Source organism: Onychomys torridus, chromosome 4 (genome assembly GCF_903995425.1).
Source record: "Onychomys torridus chromosome 4, mOncTor1.1, whole genome shotgun sequence".
Classification (NCBI taxonomy): Eukaryota; Metazoa; Chordata; class Mammalia; order Rodentia; family Cricetidae; genus Onychomys; species Onychomys torridus.
This window is the reverse complement of record NC_050446.1, coordinates 103,226,623-103,249,960: the sequence shown is the minus strand read 5'-3', so window position 1 is coordinate 103,249,960 and position 23,338 is coordinate 103,226,623. Positions and strand designations below refer to the sequence as shown.

The 23,338-nt window shown below is 47.4% G+C and overlaps 1 protein-coding gene across 1 annotated transcript in view; it reads right to left on the bottom strand.

Annotated features, from left to right (window-relative positions):
- The window catches only part of Fbln7 (fibulin 7), a 38,396-nt gene extending 25,088 nt beyond the window's left edge, over positions 1-13,308 (bottom strand). The window contains 1 exon segment of the mRNA XM_036185288.1: positions 13,110-13,308. Coding sequence (XP_036041181.1) covers positions 13,110-13,184 — 75 coding nt within the window. The 5' untranslated portion in view covers positions 13,185-13,308.
- Positions 13,309-23,338: the final 10,030 nt, after the last annotated feature.

The window sequence follows — 23,338 nt, the reverse complement described above, 5'->3', positions numbered from 1 at the left end:
TCTCCCCAGCCCTGTGTAAAAGTTTTATAATTAAAAGAAATGCGCACAAGTCAGCGAGGCAGCTGGGCAGCTGAGGTATGTGGCCTCCACAGCCTGGGCAGTATCCAACCTCTCTGTGGAGCCGCTGTGGTCACAACGGGCCACTCTCCCGGAGAGACTGCCAGGCCGCCCTCACCTTGTTTTCACCAAACACATGACTCATGGGTTAGATTCAATGGGCGCTTTTGACAAAATCGAGTTCCCAGTTGCCCCTGGAACTCGTTAATCCACAGGGGCTCCTTGGCCTCCACCATAACTGGGGCCTGATGAAGCATAGCCCCAAAAGCAACTACCAGGAAGAGAAGTTTGTTTTTCAACCCCCCCCCCCCCATCCCACCCCCGCTGTTGGCCATCCTTTCCACTCAAGTCCCGGGCATCTGGGCGATGACCAGTTCTTACCTGCCTGGCACTGCGTGGCCAACTCCCCCAGACCTGAGCTCCCACACCTAATCTTCCTGTGCTAAAAAGAAAATGGATGTCTTTGTGGCTTGTGTCAATTCCATTTGGGATGTGTTTCCGCCTATAAAGGCATGCTTCTCTCGCTCAGAGGCTGCTTGGCAGCTGGCTGGCATCCACATGTGGAGAAGGCAGCCCCTACTTGTGATTATTATTAGGATTATGATAGTCCCCATGTCTGGAGGCTGAAAGTCAAGTGATTTGACCCAAATCATGTAATCTGGGAGTGGTAGAGTCTGGACACCTGTGACTTCCAACCTTCCCCAAGGAACAGACTTACTTGTTCTCACATAACACTGTGTGGTGGGGTCTTTTTCTGGAATTTACACTAGGAATTAACACCCCTGGAGTGAATGTTTAACTCTTATGCAAGTTGGAGATTTAACACTGGGACAGGAAGTAGTAGTGTGAGGAGGTACCTCTCCTCACCCAGATGTCAGGTCATGATGTGTAGGAGGGGTCTTGTTTGGTCCAGGGATGTGCAAGGGCTCGGTGTTGAAGGGAAGAGTTCTCAATGCCAGACGCTTTGCTGGGAAAGGTGAACACATGGGAACCTAGAGTGAAGCCTTGGGGCCCCAGGAAGTAGCGACAAGGGGGGAAAGGGCCTGTTACCATGTGGCCACTGGGCAGCCAGGTTTCTCTAGCCTCAGAGCTGCCCGCCCCTAAGGACAACTACCACCAGATGCTTCATCCCTCCAACTGTCACTGGGGCGTGACCTATCAGTGCTGACGACACAGGCGAAGAGGGAGCCAGCTGGAAGGTCTGGTGTGACTCAGTAAGGAAGGCGGAAGGCTCTCTCTGACACACACACCCCTGTCTGACCTGGCTCAGGTAGTGTAAGGAAGATCTCAGGTGCTCTTGGCTAGCTGTCCTGCCTATGAGAGGCTGAGGGAATGAGTACCTTCCACAGGGAGTCTGAGGGTCCTTAGTGCAGCTGCCGTTAACCAGGCAGGTCTCTAATTCCAAAATGTTAAACATGGAGCTGGTAGGAGCCAGGCTCAGAATTTGCTTCCCCAATCCAGAACCAAGTCCGCCTGCGAATGGGATGTTGGGGCTGGAACCCCTCCCTGTTCAGCCAGGGCAAGTGCTCAAGAGGCATGAGTTTGGGGGACAAGTGGGTCATGGAGGAAGAAAATAAAGGGTCCAAATGGTCCCCATTTTCAAACTGAGACAGTATTTATCATCTTCACATGTTCCGGGAAAGCATCCACCTTGAAAATCAATTCAAAACACAAAACTGATCCAAACAAAGAGACACCAACGTTAACTTCCTACTCCGAGTTGCTTTCCGAGTTGGACCCAGTACGCACATGCGCATCTGGAGGGTCTAGGTCACCACAGGACTGTCGATTTCTTCTCATGTTGGGTTTTATTTTCACATCAGTGGGTCTCCACTTCCATTCCTCGGTGGACTTTTTTAGTCTGGAGGGGGGCTCCTTTTTCCCATCCCGTTGTCCACTGTGCTCTTCTCCCTACCACCATCGTCTGCTCAGAGCTCAAACACCTGACCTTGGGAACAAACCATTTCCTACTTCTCAAATACAGCCTTTGCTGAGGTCACCCGAGGAACTGCAGAGGGTAAGAGGCAAGCCTGCTTGGCAGCTAAAGGCTGATGGGCCCAGTCCTTCTCACTAGAAGATCCCAGACTCACCCTGGGCTCCCCACTACCTACTGCATTCTGGAGGGGAAATTCAGCAAGGCTGTCACCAGGCAAGGTCAACCCCAGTCAGGGCTGCAGGAGGCCCCACACCCAGGGAGGGCAAAGGAACCACTCTGTCTGGGCCCTCAGTCTCACAGGCTTCTCACAGGACCCTCAGCACCTTGTTTTTCTGTTTGTTTTTCATCTTTTTCTTGAAGAGATTCCCTTGGTTGATGGGAGCATCTGTTCCCGACTGTCAGGTGGGAAGGACAGGACAGTGCCACATCTTTTACCAAGCATGCTCAAGGTCATTCATTTGATGACCACCAAAACAAAAGTGAAAACCAAAACAACAAAAACCCCCACAGGCTCCAGATCCAGCTTATGCCACTGACAAGAACCCACGAGAAAATTGTCTCTAGTACTTTTTAATAACATTTAAGGTGAAACCGAGATGGGCAGGGAAATTCTTCCATTTCTGAGGGAATAAAAAGATCAGAGTTTATCTTTTTTTAATTTGAGACAGGGTTCCTCTGTGTTTCCCTCGCTATCATGGAACTTGGTCTGTAGACCAGGCTGGCTTTGAACTCACAGAGCTCTGCCTACCTCTGCCTCCTGATTGCCAGGATTAAAGGCGAGCGCCACCATGCCTGGCTTAGGGTTTCTCATTGTTGTTATACTACTCTTGAAAGGGACAGTACTTCACCTGACTCAAACCCAGACTCAGGATGGACAGATATGAAGCCTTTACTGAGGAGAGGGGTCATACCATCAGCTCTTTTCAGGCATAGATGATTCTAGAATATGATGTCAGTGCTGAGAACTAGGCAGCGGCACCAGAAGGGTCTAGAGAGTGATGAGAATACTCTGTATGGGGCCTAGAGAGATGGCTCCATGGGTAAGAATGCTTGCCTAGCACTCAGGTAAAAGGCTGGGCATGGATGCATGAATTTGTAACCCTCAGGGCTGTGGGAGTGGATGACAGGAGGGTCGTCGGAGTTGACCCTGCTCCAGGTTCACTGGGAAAGTCTGTCTCAAGGGAGTACAGTATAGAGTAATGGAGCAGGCCACCTGATATCCTCCTCTGGCTTTCATGAGCAAGTGTATGCCTGTGCGCACGCGCACAAACATACACACACACACACACACACACACACACACACACACACACACACACAAATATTTCATCTCCCCTCTCCTCCTGAGGGAAGTCCTTGTTCACCCGTTCATGCTTGTCTCTCTCACAGTATTTGCTCAAAGTCCCTCAGAACTTACTCACCATGCTCCTCTTTCTTTGAGAGTCAACCAGGAGAAATGAGTCTGCAGACACTTTATACCCAGATCCCACCAGTTGATTGAAGTGGCCACAGCTAAGGATTGTGTACAACCCCAAGATTACCTGTCCCTATCCCAGAACTTAGTCGGCCTAGCTCTTCCCCTCCCTCTCATCCCATCCAGCCTTCTTGTTATCGGGCTCAATTTAGAAATAAAGTCGCGACCCAGAGTCTACTGATAAGACTCCCACAGGCAGGATGCATGGGCTGAGAGCTCTGGATGGTCCTTGAGGCTTTTCTGTACCTAGCTGAGAGGTCTTCTTCACAACGCCGATGTGTGTTAGCATGGTAACAATTTCCAGAGTTACCTTGCTGATGGAGTCTTGGGCTCTCAGGCGGCCACAGATGACCCCTCAGACTGGGAGGGGTTGCCTCTCATGCTCCTTTCTCCTAAGCCACAGCTATGTGTCTCGTCAGCACATTCTTAATGGAAACACAGATGTTTTGGTGCCTTTAGGTCTCAGAGAGGACAGAGCGCACTTGCCAACTCAGGCCTGCTAAGCCAAGGCTCGAGGCCCTCACCACTGAGTCATGGTCAGATTCCTGTATTGCTTTTCTCCAGACCTTTGCTTTTAGACTAAGTCGAGGGCTGTAACTCCTCCACTGAGCATGTGCATGTGCACACACACACACAAACACACACACACACACACACACACACACACACACACAGACGAGAGAGAGAGAGAGAGAGAGAGAGAGAGAGAGAGAGAGAGAGAGAGAGAATTCACATTAGGAGCTGTTCACAACCCTTGCATTAGGGTTCTCCAGAGAAGCAGAGACAATCGGAAATGAACATGGCCACATAATTAATATACTAGGATATGTTTAATATCTAAGGTACAACATACATATTTGATATATATCATATTCTTTTTTTTTTTTTTTTTTTTTAGTTTTTCAAGACAGGGTTTCTCTGTAGTTTTGGTGCCTGTCCTGGATCTCACTCTATAGACCAGGCTGGCCTCGAGCTCACAGAGATCCGCCTGCCTCTGCCTCCCAAGTGCTGGGATTAAAGGTGTGTGCCACCACTGCCCCGCTATATCATATTCTTATTGTTAAGATTGATATATTTTTAAATTTGATATGTATAGATGTTTTGCTGGTATGTACGTTGTACACAAAAAGCATGCAGTGCCTATGGAGGCCGGAAGAGGGAGTTGGATTCCCTGGAACTGGAGTTATAGGTGGTTATAAACCACCATGTGGGTGCTGGGAACTGAACCCAGGTCCTCTGCAAGAGCAGAAAGTGTTCTTAACCACCAAGCCAACTCTCCAGCCCTTGATGTGTGTGTGTGTGTGTGTGTGTGTATGTGTGTTATCTGCATTCCTACACACACTCATGAGGGAGAGGAAGAGAGAGAGGAGATGTATGTGGGAGATGGGGTGAGCAAATTGGCTCACGTAATTGTGGGGCAGAGTCTATGGTGCTCTTGCACCTTCAAAGGCAGCCTGGAAGAGCTCCCTCCTCATTTGCATAAGATGAAAACCCCACATTAAGGAGAGTAATCTCTTTTATTAAGGCCACTAATGTAGATGTTAATCACATCTAAATAACACTTTCCCAGAGACATATAGGGAAGCCATGGCTTAGCTGAGTTGACACAAAATTAATCATCAAAGGCTTCCAGCTGGAGTCTTCCTCTGAGGGCCAGAGCCCAGGGCATTTTGAGGTTCCTTGTGTTTGTGGTGCCAGGGATGGAGTCCACACACAGGAGGCAGGTGTCTGCCATTGTGCCACACACACACAGCCTGTCGTTTTAATTTGTACCCTGTGGGCTATTGGTGATTTTATATTCATACCCAAACCATCTTTTTTGTTTTCTCAGTCATGGAAACAGTAACATCGGCTCCTCCTGTTTCTCACTGCTCAGCAAGCTGTGTGACAGCAGGAGCCGAACCAGCTCATTCTTCTCTCCCTGACATGTGCCAAACACGCGACATGCATCTTCTCTTCTGTGCATTTCCTCTTCACCATGCCCCACAAGACAAGAACATCGATTGTCATCACTATTCAGAGCAGGAAGCTAAGTGTCAAGGGCCAGAAACCTGCCCAGTACCCAGCCAGGAAAAGACTGTGCAGGACAGGACATGGGCAACCATAGGAAGTTGGTATCACCTGGGCCCTGCTGCCTTTTGGGACACTGCCTGTCCTGGTGGCAAGCTAAGCTCCCAGGCTGTGGGTGTGACATGCATTCTTTTCATTAAATCGGGGACAGATGCTTTAGGGTGATACTGGGTGGTCACATGACACCAGCATGTTAATGTGTTTTTACACAACATTGTAAATGACTGTACTTGTCTACAACCAATCTTTTTCCTTTTCCTTCTTCCTTCCTTCCTTCCTTCTTTCCTTCCTTCGTTCTTTCCTTCCTTCCTTCCTTCTTTCCTTCCTTCCTTCCTTCCTTCCTTCCTTCCTTCCTTCCTTCCTTCCTTCCTTCCTTTCTTCTTGCCTGTCTGCCTATCTGCCTGCCTGCCTGCCTACCTGCCTACCTGCCTATCTGCCTGCCTGTCTTGCTCACTCCTAGCCCAGGTCTGACTCTTCAAGACTCATGCCCAGTAGCTCCCTCTGGATGCCTATGTTCCTACAAATGGTGACTCCCCAAGCACGTGTATCTTACTTTCTTAAACTGGTAGCTTTGAGTGCTGACAAATTATGGGTGCTATTTTTTCTTAATAAGAAATATGTGCAGTTGTGCATACCTATACTCCCAGCAAGAGGCAGAGGCAGGAGGATTGCTTCTAGTCAGAAGCTTGGTTGGTCTACATAATGAGGTCCAGGCCTGCCAAGGGTTACATAATAAGATCCTATATTTTATTTATTTATTCATTTATGTAGATGTCCTGTTCTTACAAGTCCTAGGTTACTGAGAGCATGGACATTTCTGGAAGAGAATGTGAAAGGATATAAAAGTTTTACCCACTCTGCCTTTGTCCCCAGAGCCCTGGGGCTGCATAAGCTGCCCCTTTTCACTTACAGATCATAATCCCAGCATGCAGAAGTCTGAGGCAGGAGGGTTACAAGTTCAAGACCAGCATGGGCCACAAAAACTCCATCTCAAAATTTAAAAAATGTGTGTGTTGGGTGGTGACCAGAATGATCAGGTCTCTGTGAACAGTTATGCCTGAACAATGACATCCTCTGTGGGGAAATGGCCAACAGGCAGGTCCGAGCAAGCATGTCGGGGCAGAGACAGTGCCCAGGAATTGAGGGAAGTGACATCATGGATGTCTTGGCTTGGTCTTCCTCAGAATAAAGCTGGTGTGAAATAGGTCAGCACAGAGGACATCAGTTCTTTAAGGGCCTCCCTAGGAGCCACGCAGATGGCTGCCTACATCTCCTCCAGCCTCTCAGGGCTCCGTTCAATACTTACTCCCATTTCCAGCCTTGGGAACAAAGATGGCTCCTTCCCAGCAGTCAAGACTATCTTTGACGGGGCACAGGTCATGTTTCAGAATGTACACAGAAGGTTGCTAGGGAAAAGGGGAGGTGTGGCTCACCCCAGCCTCAACCCACCCTCCAGATGCACAGGTGCTGTGGAAAGTAAACTCTGGGTCTCAGTGCTGGATCATCTACAGGAATGAACACAGCCCACCCACCTCATTTACAAAGGAACTCCGGAATTCCTCAACAAGAGGGGAATCTGTTTTGCACACATGTGCCCACAGGTTGGTCCATGCAGTTGACTATCATAGAAGAAACACAAACATGCACATGCATACACACACACACACACACACACACACACACACACACACACACATCCCTAGGCTGGCTTTGGCCAATGAAAGGCAGTGAAAGTCATGCACCAGCTCACTTCCAAGGCTGGTTCTCCAGAAGTCTTGTATTCTTCTATTCAGTCTTGGTTCTCCACCTCCATGAGAGAAGTTTCAGCTAGCCTCATGGAACAGAGCTATGATATCCTTGAAAAGACCCATAGACCACCTCACTAGCTGACTTGACAGCTGATCCTAGAGAATGAGCAAGCCATATCCAGAGGAGTGGAGTCGGACCCAAATATCAGGGCAACCCACCTGATCCCAACTCACATTGCCACCCTGCTCTGCCCATACTAGGTTCTAAGTGCCCTATTTAAACTCGGGGTCCTTGTTTGTTTTGCTTCTACTGTAGGAGCTGTTGAAGGCACTAAATATTTGTTTTATAGCACATCCCCATTTGGATCTGGATGGCCCATAAGACCTGTTGTTTTCAATTAATTTCTATAGATTTAGTCTAAAACGCTGTACTGAAGGGCTGGCAATCTCCTGGTGCTGTGACCACAGCAGACATCATTAATCAAGCACAACCTTCCTCAATAGAGGATGACCAGTCTTCACTCAAGGGTATTGGTGTAGCTGTGTTCCTCTGCTAGCCTCCAAACCCACTCTTAAGAACGAGCTATGCCTGCAGAGCCGAACAGTCTGATCGGCTCAGTAGTCATGTGCTAGGAATAATTTTCATAACAATAGGCTCAAAATGTAAGGGAGCAAACCAAAGAGGAAGATGATCAGAGGCTCAAAAAGTTCATGAGAGCAGAGAGGCCCTGTCTCCAAGTCCCCAGGTCAGCAGGCAGGACCACAAGCCCTGTAAACCTAAGGAGAGGGCTGGAATGCACAGGCCTCCAAAGAGACAGCCTGGCTGAACGGCTAATAGGAAAGAGCAATAGGAAGTAGTCATGGCAACGTCCATGACAGACAGACTCAGCTGAGGGGTAACATGCCAGGAAACTCAGAAAGTTAGACAAGACAGGAAGTTAACCACAGCAGGCCTCCTGGCCCTGTGGTGACCATCGAGTGCCCACCTGTGGTGACAAACAGGTACCTCCCTGTTTTAGAAATATAGAGTGGCCTATATTTCAAGGAGCTGATTCAAGGGAGCAGAGTTAGGAATTCATTTCTTCCACCTTTTAATGAAGAGTCTTGCTGTGTAACCCAGGCTGGCCTCAAACTGCTAGGAAGACAGGTGTGTGCCACCATGCCCAGTTGCTAATTTCTTGAGAGAAACACACTTCCCAAAGGGAATGGTTCTGCTCTGTGGCAGGAATTGAATTTGTAGGTATGATCTTCCAGAAAAACAATCTCCAGGCCTCCAGGGTCTCATCAGCAAATGCTACCACACATTTTAAAAGCTGACACCAAGGCTGTGTGCAGTGGCACACGCTTTTAACCCCAGCACTCAGGAGGCAGAGACATGAAGATCTCTGAGGGATCTATGAGTTCGGGGCCAGCCTGGTCTACAGAGCAAGCTCCATGACAGACAGGGCTACATAGAGGAACCTTGTTTGAAACAAACAGACAGACAAACAAACAAACACTGACACCAATTCTACCTAGTTTCTTCAAGGGACTGAAAAACTACAGGACTGTATGAACTGAGGCAGAAAAAAAAATGTGTATCAAACTGAACACCCATTGCTGGTCAGTACTCTGTGACACTGAGGCAGAATGAGGCGGACTCGCTGACCACACCATGGCAACCACACACCTAGAGCCAGCACCACACTTGGTGCTTGGAAGCGCAGTGTTTTCTGGTGCCAGACTAAGATGTCCTCTCCCCTGTGAACCAGCACAGGAAGTTCTATACACAGGTGTCAAGCAACATCATCGTCATCATCTTTACAACAAACAAGATACAAAGTCAACACAAAAAGCCCATTGTTTTGCTATCTACTAGAAATACACCATTTGAATCATTTTCCATATGTATATGTGTGAGGTATGCATATGTGTTTTTTGTTTTTGTTTTGGGTTTTTGGTTTTTCCAGAAAGGGTTTCTCTGTGTAGCTTTGTGCCTTTCCTAGAACTTACTTGGTAGCCCAGGCTGGCCTCAAATTCACAGAGATCCACCTGCCTCTACCCGAGTGCTGGGATTAAAGCCATGTACCACCATCACCCGGCGTTCATATGTGTGTTTTTTGCATGTATGTGGCACATGTGTGTGTGTGTGTGTGTGTGTGTGTGTGTGTGTGTGTGTGAGTATGCATGTACATACGGAGGTACAAGGTTGACCTTGGGTGTCTTCCTTAGTCGCTCTCCATCCTATGTATCGAGACGGGGTCTCTTGATGAACCTGGAGCATGACACTTTGGCTCCTTTGGCTATCCACTTGCCCTGAAGATTCCCACCTCTCCCTCCCACTTGCTGGGGCCATCAAAGAGCCAGCCACCACACCCACCCAGTGTTTATGGGCTCAGGGACCTGAATTTCTGTCATTACACTTGCAAAGCAGCACTAGAGAAAAGAAAATTTATGTTATGCAAAAATCTGTGTGAAGCTTTTAAAAAATGTTTGTTTATTTACTTATTTGTGTGTGTGGAGATCACCCAGCCTTTTTTGTTTGTTTGTTTTCGAGACAGGGTTTCTCTGTGTAACAGCCCTGGCTGTCCTGGAATGTGCCTTGTAGATCAGGTTAACCTTGAACTCACAGGGATCCTCCCCAGTGCTGGGATTAAAGTGTGTGCCTGACTGATCATCCAGCCTTAAATGGCAAATGCTTTTTACTTGCTGAGCCAGCTCCCTCCATTGACCCATAATGCTCTGTTCATGATAGCCAAAATCTAGAAATGACACCATGGATGTTGTTCTCTGGTGAACCTATAAAGTGTGTCCATCCTTAAACTGGACAGTATTTGCCAATACAGTGACACCAAGCTGGTTTTGGTCAGTGTTTTATCACCGCAATAGATGGCAAACCAGAATATCACCATTTCATATAGCCATGCTTTCACCACATAAACACATTATAACATACACAGTTATGCACTTTGACATATGTACACACATTCATACCCACATATCTCCACTCAGGCACACACATGTACCCACCCCCACACATACAACCATGCATTCATATACACACAGAATAACATACGCTCCCTCACATGCTCTGACATATGCAAACACCCATTCATCTTCATCACACACAAGGCAATTGTGAATTCACAGACATTCATGCACTTACACACTCACACAGATACATACCTATAATGTCACTCTTAGATGTCACAAAAGACAGCAAAATGAGAACAATTACAGACAAAGAGGGACCCCAGACAGGGCTTCTCCAAAGGAGCTCACACTGGCTCTACTTGGTGGCCCTCAGGCTTCTGCTGATGACATCCCTTGCCCATCTTAGCCAATCTCCCCCAGGAGAAGAGGTGATCCTGTGGGTAAGTTCCATTCTTTCTGATTGCCGGCAGGTCTCATCACTGGATCTGAGAACCTCGGGGATTATACTGTCAGGTAGACTTCAGGTACACCATGTCACTTTAGTTCCTCATAAGTCCCATACTGAGTCCACTGTGAATTCTCAACTTGACCTCCACCTGTCCTGAGCTGTAACTGATTCCACTCTGTGACTCTGAGAGCTGGGATTGCTCTGGGTCTCAGGCATCTTCTCTGTAAGAATCACTAGGGATGTCTTTAAAAACAGCCCTACCTGAGATGCAACCTGGACCACCCAAACTTTGGAGCTGCCTTTGGAGGTAAGGCTGGCATCAGAACTTCTACAAGTCCCTTGGGTCATGTTATGCACAGCCAAGATCTACCCAGAGACTGCCTGGCACTGGGCAATGTTGATCTGTCCTTCAGGAGACCAAGGTAGGGAAGAAGAAGAAAAAACAAAAACAAAAACAAAAAAAACCCCCACAGATGCAGGGAGGAAGCTATGTAGAGCATGGAGCTAGGAAGCTCTGCAAAGATGTGCTTATCAGAGTAGAAATCTGAAAGACGAGAAGGAACCAGGTAGCATGGAGGTCTCCTGTGGTTCATTCCTTGGGTTTGCCCAGCCTGGAGCTGGAAGGACAGAGGAGCTCTAACCACTAACTTAGTCAAGTTCGCTAGAACTTCCCTCCTCCCCCAAACAGGATTTCTCTGTGTAACAGCCCTGGCTGTCCTGGAACTTACTCTGTAGACCAGGCTGGTCTCGAACTCACAAAGATTTGCTTGCCTCTGCCTCCAGAATGCCAGGATTAAAGGCGTGCGCCACCACTGCCCATCTTAATTTCACTAAAACTTTGAAACAGACATCTATGGCTGATCCTTTTTGCTTCCTTTGACATCACCTACAGCAGGTGCCGATAAAGAAGGCAATTCTGAGTAGTAAGGGGACAAGAAATGCTGGCCAGGGCAGGGCAGGGATTAGATCTCAGGAACTCGGGAACATATTCCAGCTGAGGCAAGCTCAGTGCTGCCTCTGCACCAGCTTCACCAACTGCCCTGATCCCACAATTTCCCATGTAACCTCATGTGACAGATGCCCACCCGATTACAAATTCTGCTGAGACCAGGAGATGGTTGAGCTCTGGAACACCTCTCTCATGTCCTGCCCCTTTGCAGCCTGGGTGGAGAAGCCCATTAGAGATGTATCTTCTGTGCTTCTGGCATTGGGCATGGGATGAAGGTTTAGTTTGGTTTTGTAATCTGCAAAACTGGGGTGATCCCATTGCTCTTGTGGGTGGGTTCACTGTAGCCCCAGGCTGGGCCTCTGCCATTTGGCTGTTCAGCTACTTCCTGTGACGCCCACTCATTACCTTCTTCTGCACGAACATGAGCAGGTCTGATCTAAACCAAATTCTTCAGGCCTGGAAATTCTTGCTGCACCCCAGGGGGCTTCTCGGTAACCCTGGGGCAAGCTTGCCTGTGCCCTGCAGTTTAGCTCCAAGACATGCAGTGTGGACAAGGATCAGGAGGTCAGAGTCTGACCACAGACAGAATTCCTAGCACCCCCCCTGACTGTGTGGCCTTATAGAAGAAGGCTTGAAAGACCAGCAAGGATCTTGACATGCAGCAGGCACCCAGGGTCCTCCACATCCTACAGCTGCTTATGATGCTATGGGCATGGTTGGGGAAGCTGGCCGGCTGTTCCTCTGCCAGCACTTTCACAGGGGTAAAGGGGAACTGCTCTGGCTACTGGAACCCGTAACCTGGCAATACCAAGTCCCTAAAATGAATTTTCATTTACATTTTTAATTGTAAAAATCAGCTTCCAATGGTTAATGTAAAAAAGAAAGAAAGAGAGAGAGAGAGAGAGAGAGAGAGAGAGAGAGAGAGAGAGAGAGAATCTGATCAAGTAAATAAATCCAGTGGGATTCGGACACATAAATGACAAAAAAGAAAAAAGAAAGAAAAGAAACGAAAAGCTGCCGCTGCCCATATGGATAAGAAAATGTAATTGCAACTCTAAGGCCTCAGGTGCTCAGAATAAGACCACCTGAGGATCCTCCTGGCCAATACTAAGAAGTTCTGAGAACGATTAAGGTGTGGTAACAGTAAGAATATTTCAGTTAGAAATGTAAATGCTGGGTTTGGAGGGCGAGAACATTCTCTAACAGAATTGGGCGTTCAGGTGTTCTCACCGAGACCCACAAAAGACCAACGACTCACAAGTCCCAAGGCAACTTTCCCCTGCCGGCGATTCCCACGCGGAGCCGCCTTCCCCTGCTGGGCTGCAGCAGCCCAGATCCTCCCAGGTCTCGATGACAGATGGGGGACCCCACTCCTCTCTCCAACAAACGAACCCCAGCCCGAGATTCCGCTTCAAGCCCTCAACTCCAGCACAGGAGTGGAACGTAGCATGTCCCAGCCTCGGCGTTACCTCCTTGGGAAGCGGGACCCCGGGAGGGGCAGAGGGGACACTGACCTGGGAAGCCCGCGCTCCGGGGCGGGCAAGGAGCAGCAGGAGAAGGACGAGCGCGCGCGGAGAGCCGGGCCCCATCTTGCCCAGCACAGCCTGGCTGCTGGGGAAGGCAGGTCGCTGTTCCCTGGCCGACCCAGAGTCCCCGCGGTGCACGGCTCTCTTGCAGCTCCCGCGGCCACCAGCGTCCGCAGCCGCCTGCACGAGACCGTCCCGGCGACGCGGGGAGGCGCCAGCCCGGTGGCGGAGGCCGAAAGAGGAGGGGCTGCAGAGCCTGGAATGCGCCTGGGAGCGCGCCCAAGCCGCGACTCCGGGAGGAGGCCGGGCGCCACCAAGGGTGGCCGGTGCCCACCCTGGACTGCCCTACTGCCCACGGGCCCTCACTTCCCGCCGGGAGCGACCCAGGCTTCCGCCAGCCACACGTGGCTAATTGATGAGCCAAACTTAGGTCTGTCCTACCTCAAAGCCCACACAAGGACACCTTCCTCCAGGACAGCAGAGAACAAGGCTAGTGTGGCGGGAAGAGAGGTTTCATAAACTTGGCCTAGGATAGATAGAATATGTCTTCTTAAACTCTGGACCGAAATATGGAAGTTGAGTTGCTGAGTTTAGCAAATGGTAAAAACACAAGACCAAAAATTAATTCAGAATCAAATATAATGAATCCAAGGTGTCCCTGGTCTCCATAACTGGTGCTGGTCAATTGTCCCTGGGCACCATGCAAATGAACCTGCCTGAGACACCTAAGACATTTGCCTCAGATCCCAGACTATTTCTATTATGAAATGAAGTGCTTTTTTTTTTTTTTTTTTTTTTTACTGTACATACAAAGTTTTCTGCCACTTTGTACTACATATGTATGTGAGGTGGTGTGCTTGGTGTGACAATTATAATATCAAACTATCAACCAATTTGAAAAAAATGTCAAAAATGCTTCTCGTACTTTAATATCAAATATCCAGACAAGATTTAGTTCTTCATGTGAAAAAAAAATAAGCACATCAAATTTTCTTTTGTCTTTAATAAATGGTAAAGTTATATTTATAGCAAAGAATTACTTTAAAATAAGCTTAACATTTTCAAAAATAGTGCTCCCCATGGTTTTAGGAGCACGCATGCCCAGTGACTAAGAATCTCCAGCCTGCCTTCTAGCGAGCAGTCTATGTCCCAAGAGTTTCAGGTAGAGACCCACTGACAGAACCTCATTAAGGTCTGGTAGGTCACAGCCCTGGGATGGACAAAGCTGAAGTCTCTGCCCCCAGGCTGTGGGTGAGCCAGGTGCTTCAGACCTCTACCCATGGAAAATGTCACTTCCTGGAAGAACATTGTGTAGCTCACCCTGATCGTACGGAATGGTTCTGAAGCCCACAGTCCCTGACCTGGAACTGTTTTCAGTGGAAATCAGACAGGCAAGCTGGGTGTCCTCTCTCAGCCTGTGAGGGCTGCTATGACCAAGTATCACTGACGAGCAGAGCTAGAAAGTCAAGACCAAGGTATTTATTGGTAGATTTGATGGTGATGAGGGCTTACTTCATCCTCACTTGTGGGACTAGGCAGGGGAGCTCTTTGAGGCCTCTTTTGTGGGGGCAGGTGGGGGTGTTTCAAGACAGGGTTTCTCTATGTAGTCCTGGTTCCCCTGGAACTTACTCTGTAGACCAGTGTAGACTTGAACTCAAGAGTTCCACCTGCCTCTACCTCCTGAGTGCTGGGATTAAAGGCATGTGCCCACCCTTTATAAGGCCTCTTTTGTAACAACATTATAGTGATCTAATTCAGAAATATCCTAAGGCCACATCTCCTAATACTACCATACCGAGGAGGGAGTTCAAATATGACCATAGCCAGTTCCCTGGAAAGCATGGAGCATGGGACATTGGGCATGGGGCCTGGGACCACCCAAACTTTGGCTGCCCAACAAATCCCACTGAACTGTTTCCTCTGGCTCTCTGAAGCAGAGCAAGGTCCATGTGCTTGTGCTTTGAAAGTCTTGCAGAGAGACCTAGTCAGAACACTGCTTGTCACTGTCCAGGTAGAGAGGAAAGGACAGCAGCCAAACCAGGGTAGCACATGGAGATGATGGGTTTCTGTGTCAGTCTCCAATGTGTCTGCTGTCTATGAGAGAGCCACCGGGTTCCTGGCTGCGCTTACCTCCTATGAATGAAAGGTTTCATTCTGCTCGGAGTGGCTGTTTGAGTTTTATCCTACCCTGTATTTACATGCCAATCTCCAAGCACTCAGTTGGTTCTGGTTGCATACTGGATGCTAGAGGCTGGGCAGATGTAAGCAAGCCCTCTTTTCTCTCCTGTTACCCTCTCCTCAGAGTCTTTAAACAGAGGAAGAGAATGAAACAAAGTATCTGGTGGTTAATCTCCTCTGTCAGCTTGACTAGGTTTGAAATCACCTAGGAGACACACCTCTAGGCACCTCACAGAGTGTGTTCCCAGAGAGATTAAATTAGGAGAGGAGACTCGGTCTGAATGTGGGCTTGGCACCATTCCCTGGGCTGGGGGCCCGGACTGAGGAAGAGTGGAGAAAGAGGAAGCCAGATGAACTGCGTCCTTCTCCACGCTGCACTCAAGCTATGAGCCTGAAGAAAAGCTTCCTCTTTCAGTTGCCTCTTGTTACAGTAAAAGGCAAATAAAAGACAGCATGGTTGGTGACCAACCTGGGGAATGCAGGTTCAAATCTAAATGTCCCCTCTCAGAAAAGTGCTTCCAGGACATTCCATCTTGACCCAATCCTCTCTTTACTTTTATGAATCTCAGGACTCTGGCAATTTTACTTAAAGTGACACAGATGCCTCTTGGGTCTGACGATGTTTTGCTTTTCTAACGTTTCTAAAAGTCAACAGTGCCTTGCCGGGCGGTGGTGGCGCACACCTTTAATCCCAGCACTCGGGAGGCAGAGGCCAGCCTGGGCTACCAAGTGAGTTCCAGGAAAGGCACAAAGCTACCCAGAGAAACCCAGTCTCGAAAAAACAAACAAGCAAACAAACAAAAACAACAACAACAAAAAAAAACCCAGAAACTTTTGCTTTTTTGTTGGCCCTATTTGCTAACTTGCATTTGGGACCTTTGTCCTATGGCTGACTCCTTTTAGTACTCAGGGTTCATCTGAATCAAATTCTGAGGTCTGGCTGCCTTTCTCTCTGTGTCCTTAGGCAGTAACCAAAGCAGATGCCCCACCAGCAGAACTTGCCAAGGCTATCTCAAAAGTGGTCAGCAGTTGGAGCAATGCTCAGTGGTTTGTTTAGAGCACTTGCTGCTCTTGCAGAGGACCTGGGTTCAGTTCCCACTGCCCACGTGATAGCTTACAACCATCTCTCCTTCCAGTTCCAGGGGATTCAACATCCTCTTCTGGCCTTTGCGACACCTGACATGCATGGGGTGTGCATACGTACTGTCAGACAAAACAGTCATACACAGAAAATAAAATAAATCTCAAAAGGTAGGACTCTGAAAGTAAGCTCTTCAGTTAGGGCTTTCTTCCTCTGGCCCACTCATGGTCCTATCAGCTGGTTTGCTCTCTGCTTTTCCTCTCTATTGTTCTCAGGAGACTATCTGGGGGCACTGGTGGGCTGTTTTGGAGCCAGTGAGATGGCTCGGCAGACAAAGGTTCTTGTCACTGAGGCTGATGACCTGAGCTGGATCCTTTGAATCTACACAGAAGGACAGAACCAAATTCCACAGTTTGTTCCTCACCCTACACATGAATGTCATCATGTTCAAGAGAGTGCATAATAAATAAATGAAAATAATATGGTTTTTTAAATGAAAGAAAGGGCTCCAGGGGCTGAGGAGGCAGCACAGTTGGTAGGATACTTGACTGACATTGAAGACCTGGATTGGCTCCCCAGCACCACACAAGCCAGGTGTGGAAGCACACACCTATAAAACCAGCACTTGGAGGTGAAAGCAAGAAGATCCAAAGTTCAAGGACATCCTCAGCTACATAGTGATCTTGAAGCCAGCCTGGGCTACATAGGATATGCTGTAATGTCCTTGGTTCCCTGTATGGTATGGGAATGCAAAAAAAGAAGAAGGAAGTTGGATTTTAATTTTTATTAATACTCTCTGTTTCTCTGTCTGTCTGTCTATCTCTCTCTCTCAAAGACAACCTCCTGTGTCATTCTTCAGGCACTGTACACCTTTTTCTTTGGAGACAGGATCACTCATTGGTATGGAATTTGCCAAATAAGCTAGGCTGGCTGGCCCCAGGATCCCTGTCTTTGCCTCCCCAGCACTGGGATTAGAAGTATGCCACGCCACGCCCTGGCTTATATACGTGGGTTCTGGGGCTCAAACTTGGGCCCTCATGCTTAGGTAAAGCAAGGTAAAGCATTTTACTGCACAAACCATCTCCTCAGCATTTAAACTTCTATTCATTTATTTATGTCTGATAGGCTCTTACGAGGTAGCTCAGGCTATGGTTACAGAAGCCACACCATCCCTGGCTAAAAGAGAAAGATTTGTTGTAGAAATCTATGTTGAAGACTGACCACCAACAGCATACAATGGAAAACAGTGATTCCAGGGCTGTCCTGTGAGGCCCTCATGGTCTCGTAAGGTGCCCACATCATGATGCTTTCCTCCTGATCCATCTGTGACCCAGTCTTACTGCTGGTACAGTCACAGCTCCGTGTCTGTCTGCGCCTCTCAGTGTCACCAAGCCTCTCAGAAGCTAGTCCAACAGTTGCGGGAACAAAGCTGGCATGTTAGTCTGACCGGGGATACCGGGGCAAGAGGAGGGAGGGATCACTCAGCAGGAGAGCCATGACTTCATCCAATTCCTTCATTACACAAATATTTATCAAGTGCCAACTCCAGGCCTGGCCCTGAGCCAGGCACTACATTATGCTTACACATTATATCCAGTGATTCGGCCAGCAACCATGCAGTCCCATGTAGAACATTGAAGACATTGTCTGCCTGTGTACACCAGGACAGACAGTAGAAGCTGCTGGCCATACCCTGAAGACAATTTCCAATCTTGCAAGATGAATGCCTGTTTAATTTTAAAAAAAAAAAGCCAGACTTCATTGTGTCATAATTATAGACCAAGCATCATTCAGTGTCTGCCAAGGGAAGAGAGGCTTTGAAAATCCACAAATGCCATTCCACAGTGAAGTCCAAATGTCTGTGGAAGGGGCAGAGTAGTGGGCTCAGTTGTGGAGAATGTAGTTCTTGGAGTCACAAAGGCCTGAGCCACACTTCATCACCTGCAGGCACCAAGGGGGACTTGCAACTCTCCAGTTCTTCTTGAGGAATCTCTTTCCTCATTTATATGAGAATAAAAACATTTATCAGAGTTAATAAGGCATCCTAAATAATAAATAGTCAGACATGATAAAGGTGTTAGGATAAACAACACTATGGATGCTGAAGAAGCCACAGGAAATTATTTTATGTTTACTTAAAGTTATGTGACACATACATATCTCTCTCTCTCTCTCTCTCTCTCTCTCTCTCTCTCTCTCTCTCATTTCTCTATCATCTATCTATCTATCATCTATCATTTAATTGAAGTTACATCACTTGGGATAATAATGCTCCCTCCCCTAAAAATCACAGACTAGCTAACAAAAACCCCAGGGCCAGGCATGGGACACTTCCTTTTGAGCTGTTGGTCAGGAGAGTCTGAGAGACCCCCCCAAACACTAGAGGCTGTTGCTGTTGTCCTTGGTGCCTTGCAGAAAAAGACTCTACTGCTGAAGACACCACACAGGGTGGACACAGAATTTTAAGGAATGGCGCTGAAATTGTCCTGGAAATTTCCTCCCTGGGGACTAGCTCTCATAGCACTGGATGGAGGGAGAAAAGCAATCACTAGTCTTATCAGTGGTAAGCACCCACAGACCACAACAATGATCATCAGCATGGCAAGATGTTCTGAACCGGGCAATAGTGGCTCTTATGTCCTGGGGGCAAACCAAGAGCTGTCTAATTGGACTTCAGGCTGGTTCAACAGGGAGGAATCCGTGCCCAGTGCTGTAAACTAGCTGACTACTTATGTCTAGAGAGGCCATGAGATCTGAGGAGTGCTGTGGAATAATCTTTCATTTCTAATTAATATTAAGTCTGTGCATTTATTGGGGAGCTGGATGTCTTCACAAAAAACTCCACCTACAGGGGAGACCCCACTACTGCCAGCTTCCTAAACCAGTATATTTGCTAACTGTGTCCTGAATAGTTTTCCTAATCCTCACGGGTAAGTGCAGCTCTTATCCCTCATCAAGAAGGCTTCTTTTTGCAGCAAGTGGAGACATTACAGAAAGCTACACTTTGTCTGCAAAGATCACCTGACTGTGGGGTGTGTGTCCCCAGTCAAGACTTTACAACACAACTCCTAAGGCTCAGGGAACACCGTAGGAGAGGAAAAGGTTGAAGGAGTCACAGGATCAGAACATCTACTTTGAGACAGTCTCTTCTAAAAAGAAAAAGACAGGAAGTACTAGAGGAGTGGGGAGGAGGTGGGGGGTATGGAGAAGGGGTGGATAGGGAGGAGTTGGGGGGCAGTGGGGGACAAATGCGATCAAGACACATTGTACAAAATTCTCAACGGATTAATACAAATAGTATATATTTAAAATAACAACATGTAGATAAATAAAGATACATTTTAAAACCCGAATTTTATCTTTGGAGTTGGAGAGATGGGTCAGAGGGTAAAGGTGTTTGCTGACTGCCAGGTCTGGCAACATGACCTTGATCTCCGGGAATTACACGGTAGAAAGAGAGCTGACTCCTGCAAGTTGTCCTCTGACCTACATGCGCGCGCACACACACTCACACTCACACACACACACACACACACACACACACTCACACACACACACACTCACACACACTCACACACACACACACTCACACACACACTCACACTCACACACTCACACACACTCACACACACACTCACACTCACACACTCACACACACACTTACACACTAATCCTCAACCCACAACAAACAAAAAGTGAACAGAACATAAAACAATTTAAAAAATCTTACCGTTTGATGACGCTGTATTTTGTATGAATCGCTGAGTTTATTTTACAGAAGTTTATTAATCATCTGAGCTGGGCAGATTGTTATTTTTTTAAGCCATTGTTTCTTCAAATATTTTTCTATCTCCTTGCTGCTCTCTCTTCTGGTGTGTTCGTGTGTGTGTGTGTGTGTGTGTGTGTGTGTGTGTGTGTGTGTGCAAGTGCTCTGTCTCCTGGTGTGTTCATGTGTGTGTGTTTGTAAGTGTGCTGTTGCCACACGGGTCTCCTATGGGTTTTCTTCATTCTGTTATTTTCCTTTTGTTTCTCAGACAGAGTAACAGAAACTGGCCAATATTCAAGCCACTGATTATTTCCTCTGTCCAACAAATCGGCTTGAGTGTTAATTAATTTACTTCAGTTATTCTCCAGCACTTCAATTTCCACTTGGCTTGTTTTTATAATTGTCATTTTATTTATTTATTTATTTATTTATTTATTTTTTTGGTTTTGATTTTTCCAGACAGGATTTCTCTGTGTAGTTTGGTGCCTGTCCTGGATCTCACTCTGTAGAACAGGTTGGCCTCGAACTCACAGAGATCCACCTGCCTCTGCCTCCCAAGTGCTGGGATTAAAGGCATGTGCCACCACCACCCAGCTATAATTGCCATTTTTTAATTAATACTTTCTGTTTAGACATCTGTTGTGGGATGTCTTTCTGTATACTGTGAATATGTGTTGTTCTGATTAGTTGATAAAGAAAGCTGCATTGGCCTATGGCAGAGCAGGCTAAGGGTAGGTGGTACATTCAGACTTCAGATGAGATGAAGAAGGGGGGAGTCAGGGGAGACGCCAGCCTGCCACCCAAGGAGCAACAAGATGCCAACAGACTGGTAATGCCACCGAAATGTGTTAAGTTATAAGAGCTAGCTAACAAGAAGCCTGACCCATAGGCCATACAGTTTATAAATAATGTAAGCCTCTGTGTGTATACTTGGAACCAAGAGGCTGCGGGACTCAGGTGGGAGAGATTCGTCAATGACTGCAGGGCTGAGCAGGACCAGAGAAACTTCCGGCTCCAGACATCAGCTTCACATTTTGGTTTTAGGACACGGTTTCTTCCAGCTTGTTGACTATATTTTAAATCCCTTTAAGTATTTGTCTCAGGGGGACTGGATTTCAGGCTGGGTGGGGATGAAAGAGGTGGACGTGCCCTACCTACCTGCAAATGCCACGTGGAATAATCTTTTTATGCTCTGTGAAGATGTGTCTTTGCCAAGGTGCCTTCTGATTGGCTTAATAAAGAGCTGAATGGCCAATAGCTAGACAGGAAGAGGTTAGGCAGGACTTCTGGGAAGAGAGAAAAGGAGGAGATGAATCTAGGCATGGAGGAGACACCAGAGGAGCTGGAGAGGAAGCAGGACATGCAGGAGGAGAAATAAAATCCATGAGCCATATGGCAGCATGTAGATGAATAGAAATGGGTTAATTTTATAAGAGCTAATTAGAAACAAGCCTAAGCTAAGGCTGAGCTTTCATAATTAATAATAAGCCTCCGTATCATGATTTGGGGCCTGGTGGTACAGAGACAGACTGGCTATACATGCCTCATATGTTTGGGTCTGCTTCTGCCTCTCTGATTCCCCAAGATGTCAACCTCAGTCCCGCAAGGCCATCCATGGGCCTGCTAGGTGAAGGAGGAAGATGTGGAAGAAGCCCTTCCAGACCAGCCAACACACTCTTCTGGATGTGCAGCCTTCCACTGTGCAGACCTGCAGGGGCCACCAGGAGTGGACAGCAGGCAATGATCAGCAGGAACAAGCCAGTGCTAACCTCTGAGACCTCCAACCACCTGTCCCTGATGAAACCAGCATCTAGAAAGACCACGGGAAGGAGAAATCCAAAATGGCAGAAGTGTAGGCCAGGAAGAACAGAACCGTGAATTTGGACAGGACTATCAGGGATGTCACTTTGATGGTCAGATCTTGAGATGTTGAGTCTTAACATTCAATTTGATTGGATTGACACCTAGGTGATAAGTAAAACTTCCGAGTGTGCCTTTGAGGGCGTATTCAGAGGCCATTAGAAAACCAAATCAAGGTTTAATTCACAGATGGATTCAACCCATGAAAGGGCTATCAGGAAGGGGTGGATCTAAGGAAAGTGGTTGATGCTTGTAGGTCTTTGGAGGAATGTCCTGGCAAAGATGCATCTTCTCTCAGCCTCTTTCATCCATCTCTTCCTGCTTCCTGGCTACCAGGAGATGAGTCTGCACACACTCCCACTATGTCTGACCTCAGGCCCAAAGCATTGGATCCACCTGACGTTGCATTGAAAACTCTGGAACCATGAACCATAAACTCTTTTATCACTGTTTCTGACAGGCATTTGTCACAGTCACGAGAAACCTGGTTATCATAGGCCTAAAAAACAAACAAATCCTCTCCTCATGATGACAGTACTGTCCAGATGAAATGAGTGGAATAAGGGTTCTCTCCAACCTGTGTTTTGGGCCAGTGTGCCCGAGGTAATTAATGGGGTATTTTAATTTTACAAGTGAACTTATGGCCCAACAGTCTTCATATTTATAGTTGCCATCCCAAAACCAAGGCCCCTAAAGCATGCACCTATGAGCCTTTGAAACAAGCATGAGCTGGGAAGAGATTTAGCAGGGGTTAGACCCTGATGGGTGGGATGAGACAAGTCTTTCTAGTCATCTAGGGCATTGCCAGATACATCTAATACAGATTGAGAATTTGGACCCCCAAATCTTCACAATGTTCCCAAACCCAAAACTTTTTGAGTGCCAAGATGGCCTCACCAGCAGGGTTTTCTGCACCTCTGTGATAGGTTATGGTCAAAATGAAGGCGCACTGTAACTATTGCCATCAGTACATGTGTGTAAGGTGAATATGAAATATGAATGAACTCTGTGCTGGGATTTGAGCTTTATTACCAAGATCCTTCATCCTGGATATGTAAAAATATTCCAATACCTGAAAACAAAACACCCCACCCCCCAGATTTGGGATACTGTTGGTTCTACACAACCTGAACAAGGGATATTCCACATGTAATGACAATCTTTGGGAACAGAGCCTCAACAGACCCCCAACTCCATTCTACTCAGGAGTATAGGGAACAATGTCAGGTATTTTTGAGGCTTCTGCTGAGCTGGGGGCAGAGTCAGGGACCTGGGCAAGCCCAAGCGCCAGCTGCTTTCTCTTCTTACTGATGCAGCCATTTTTTCTTGAGT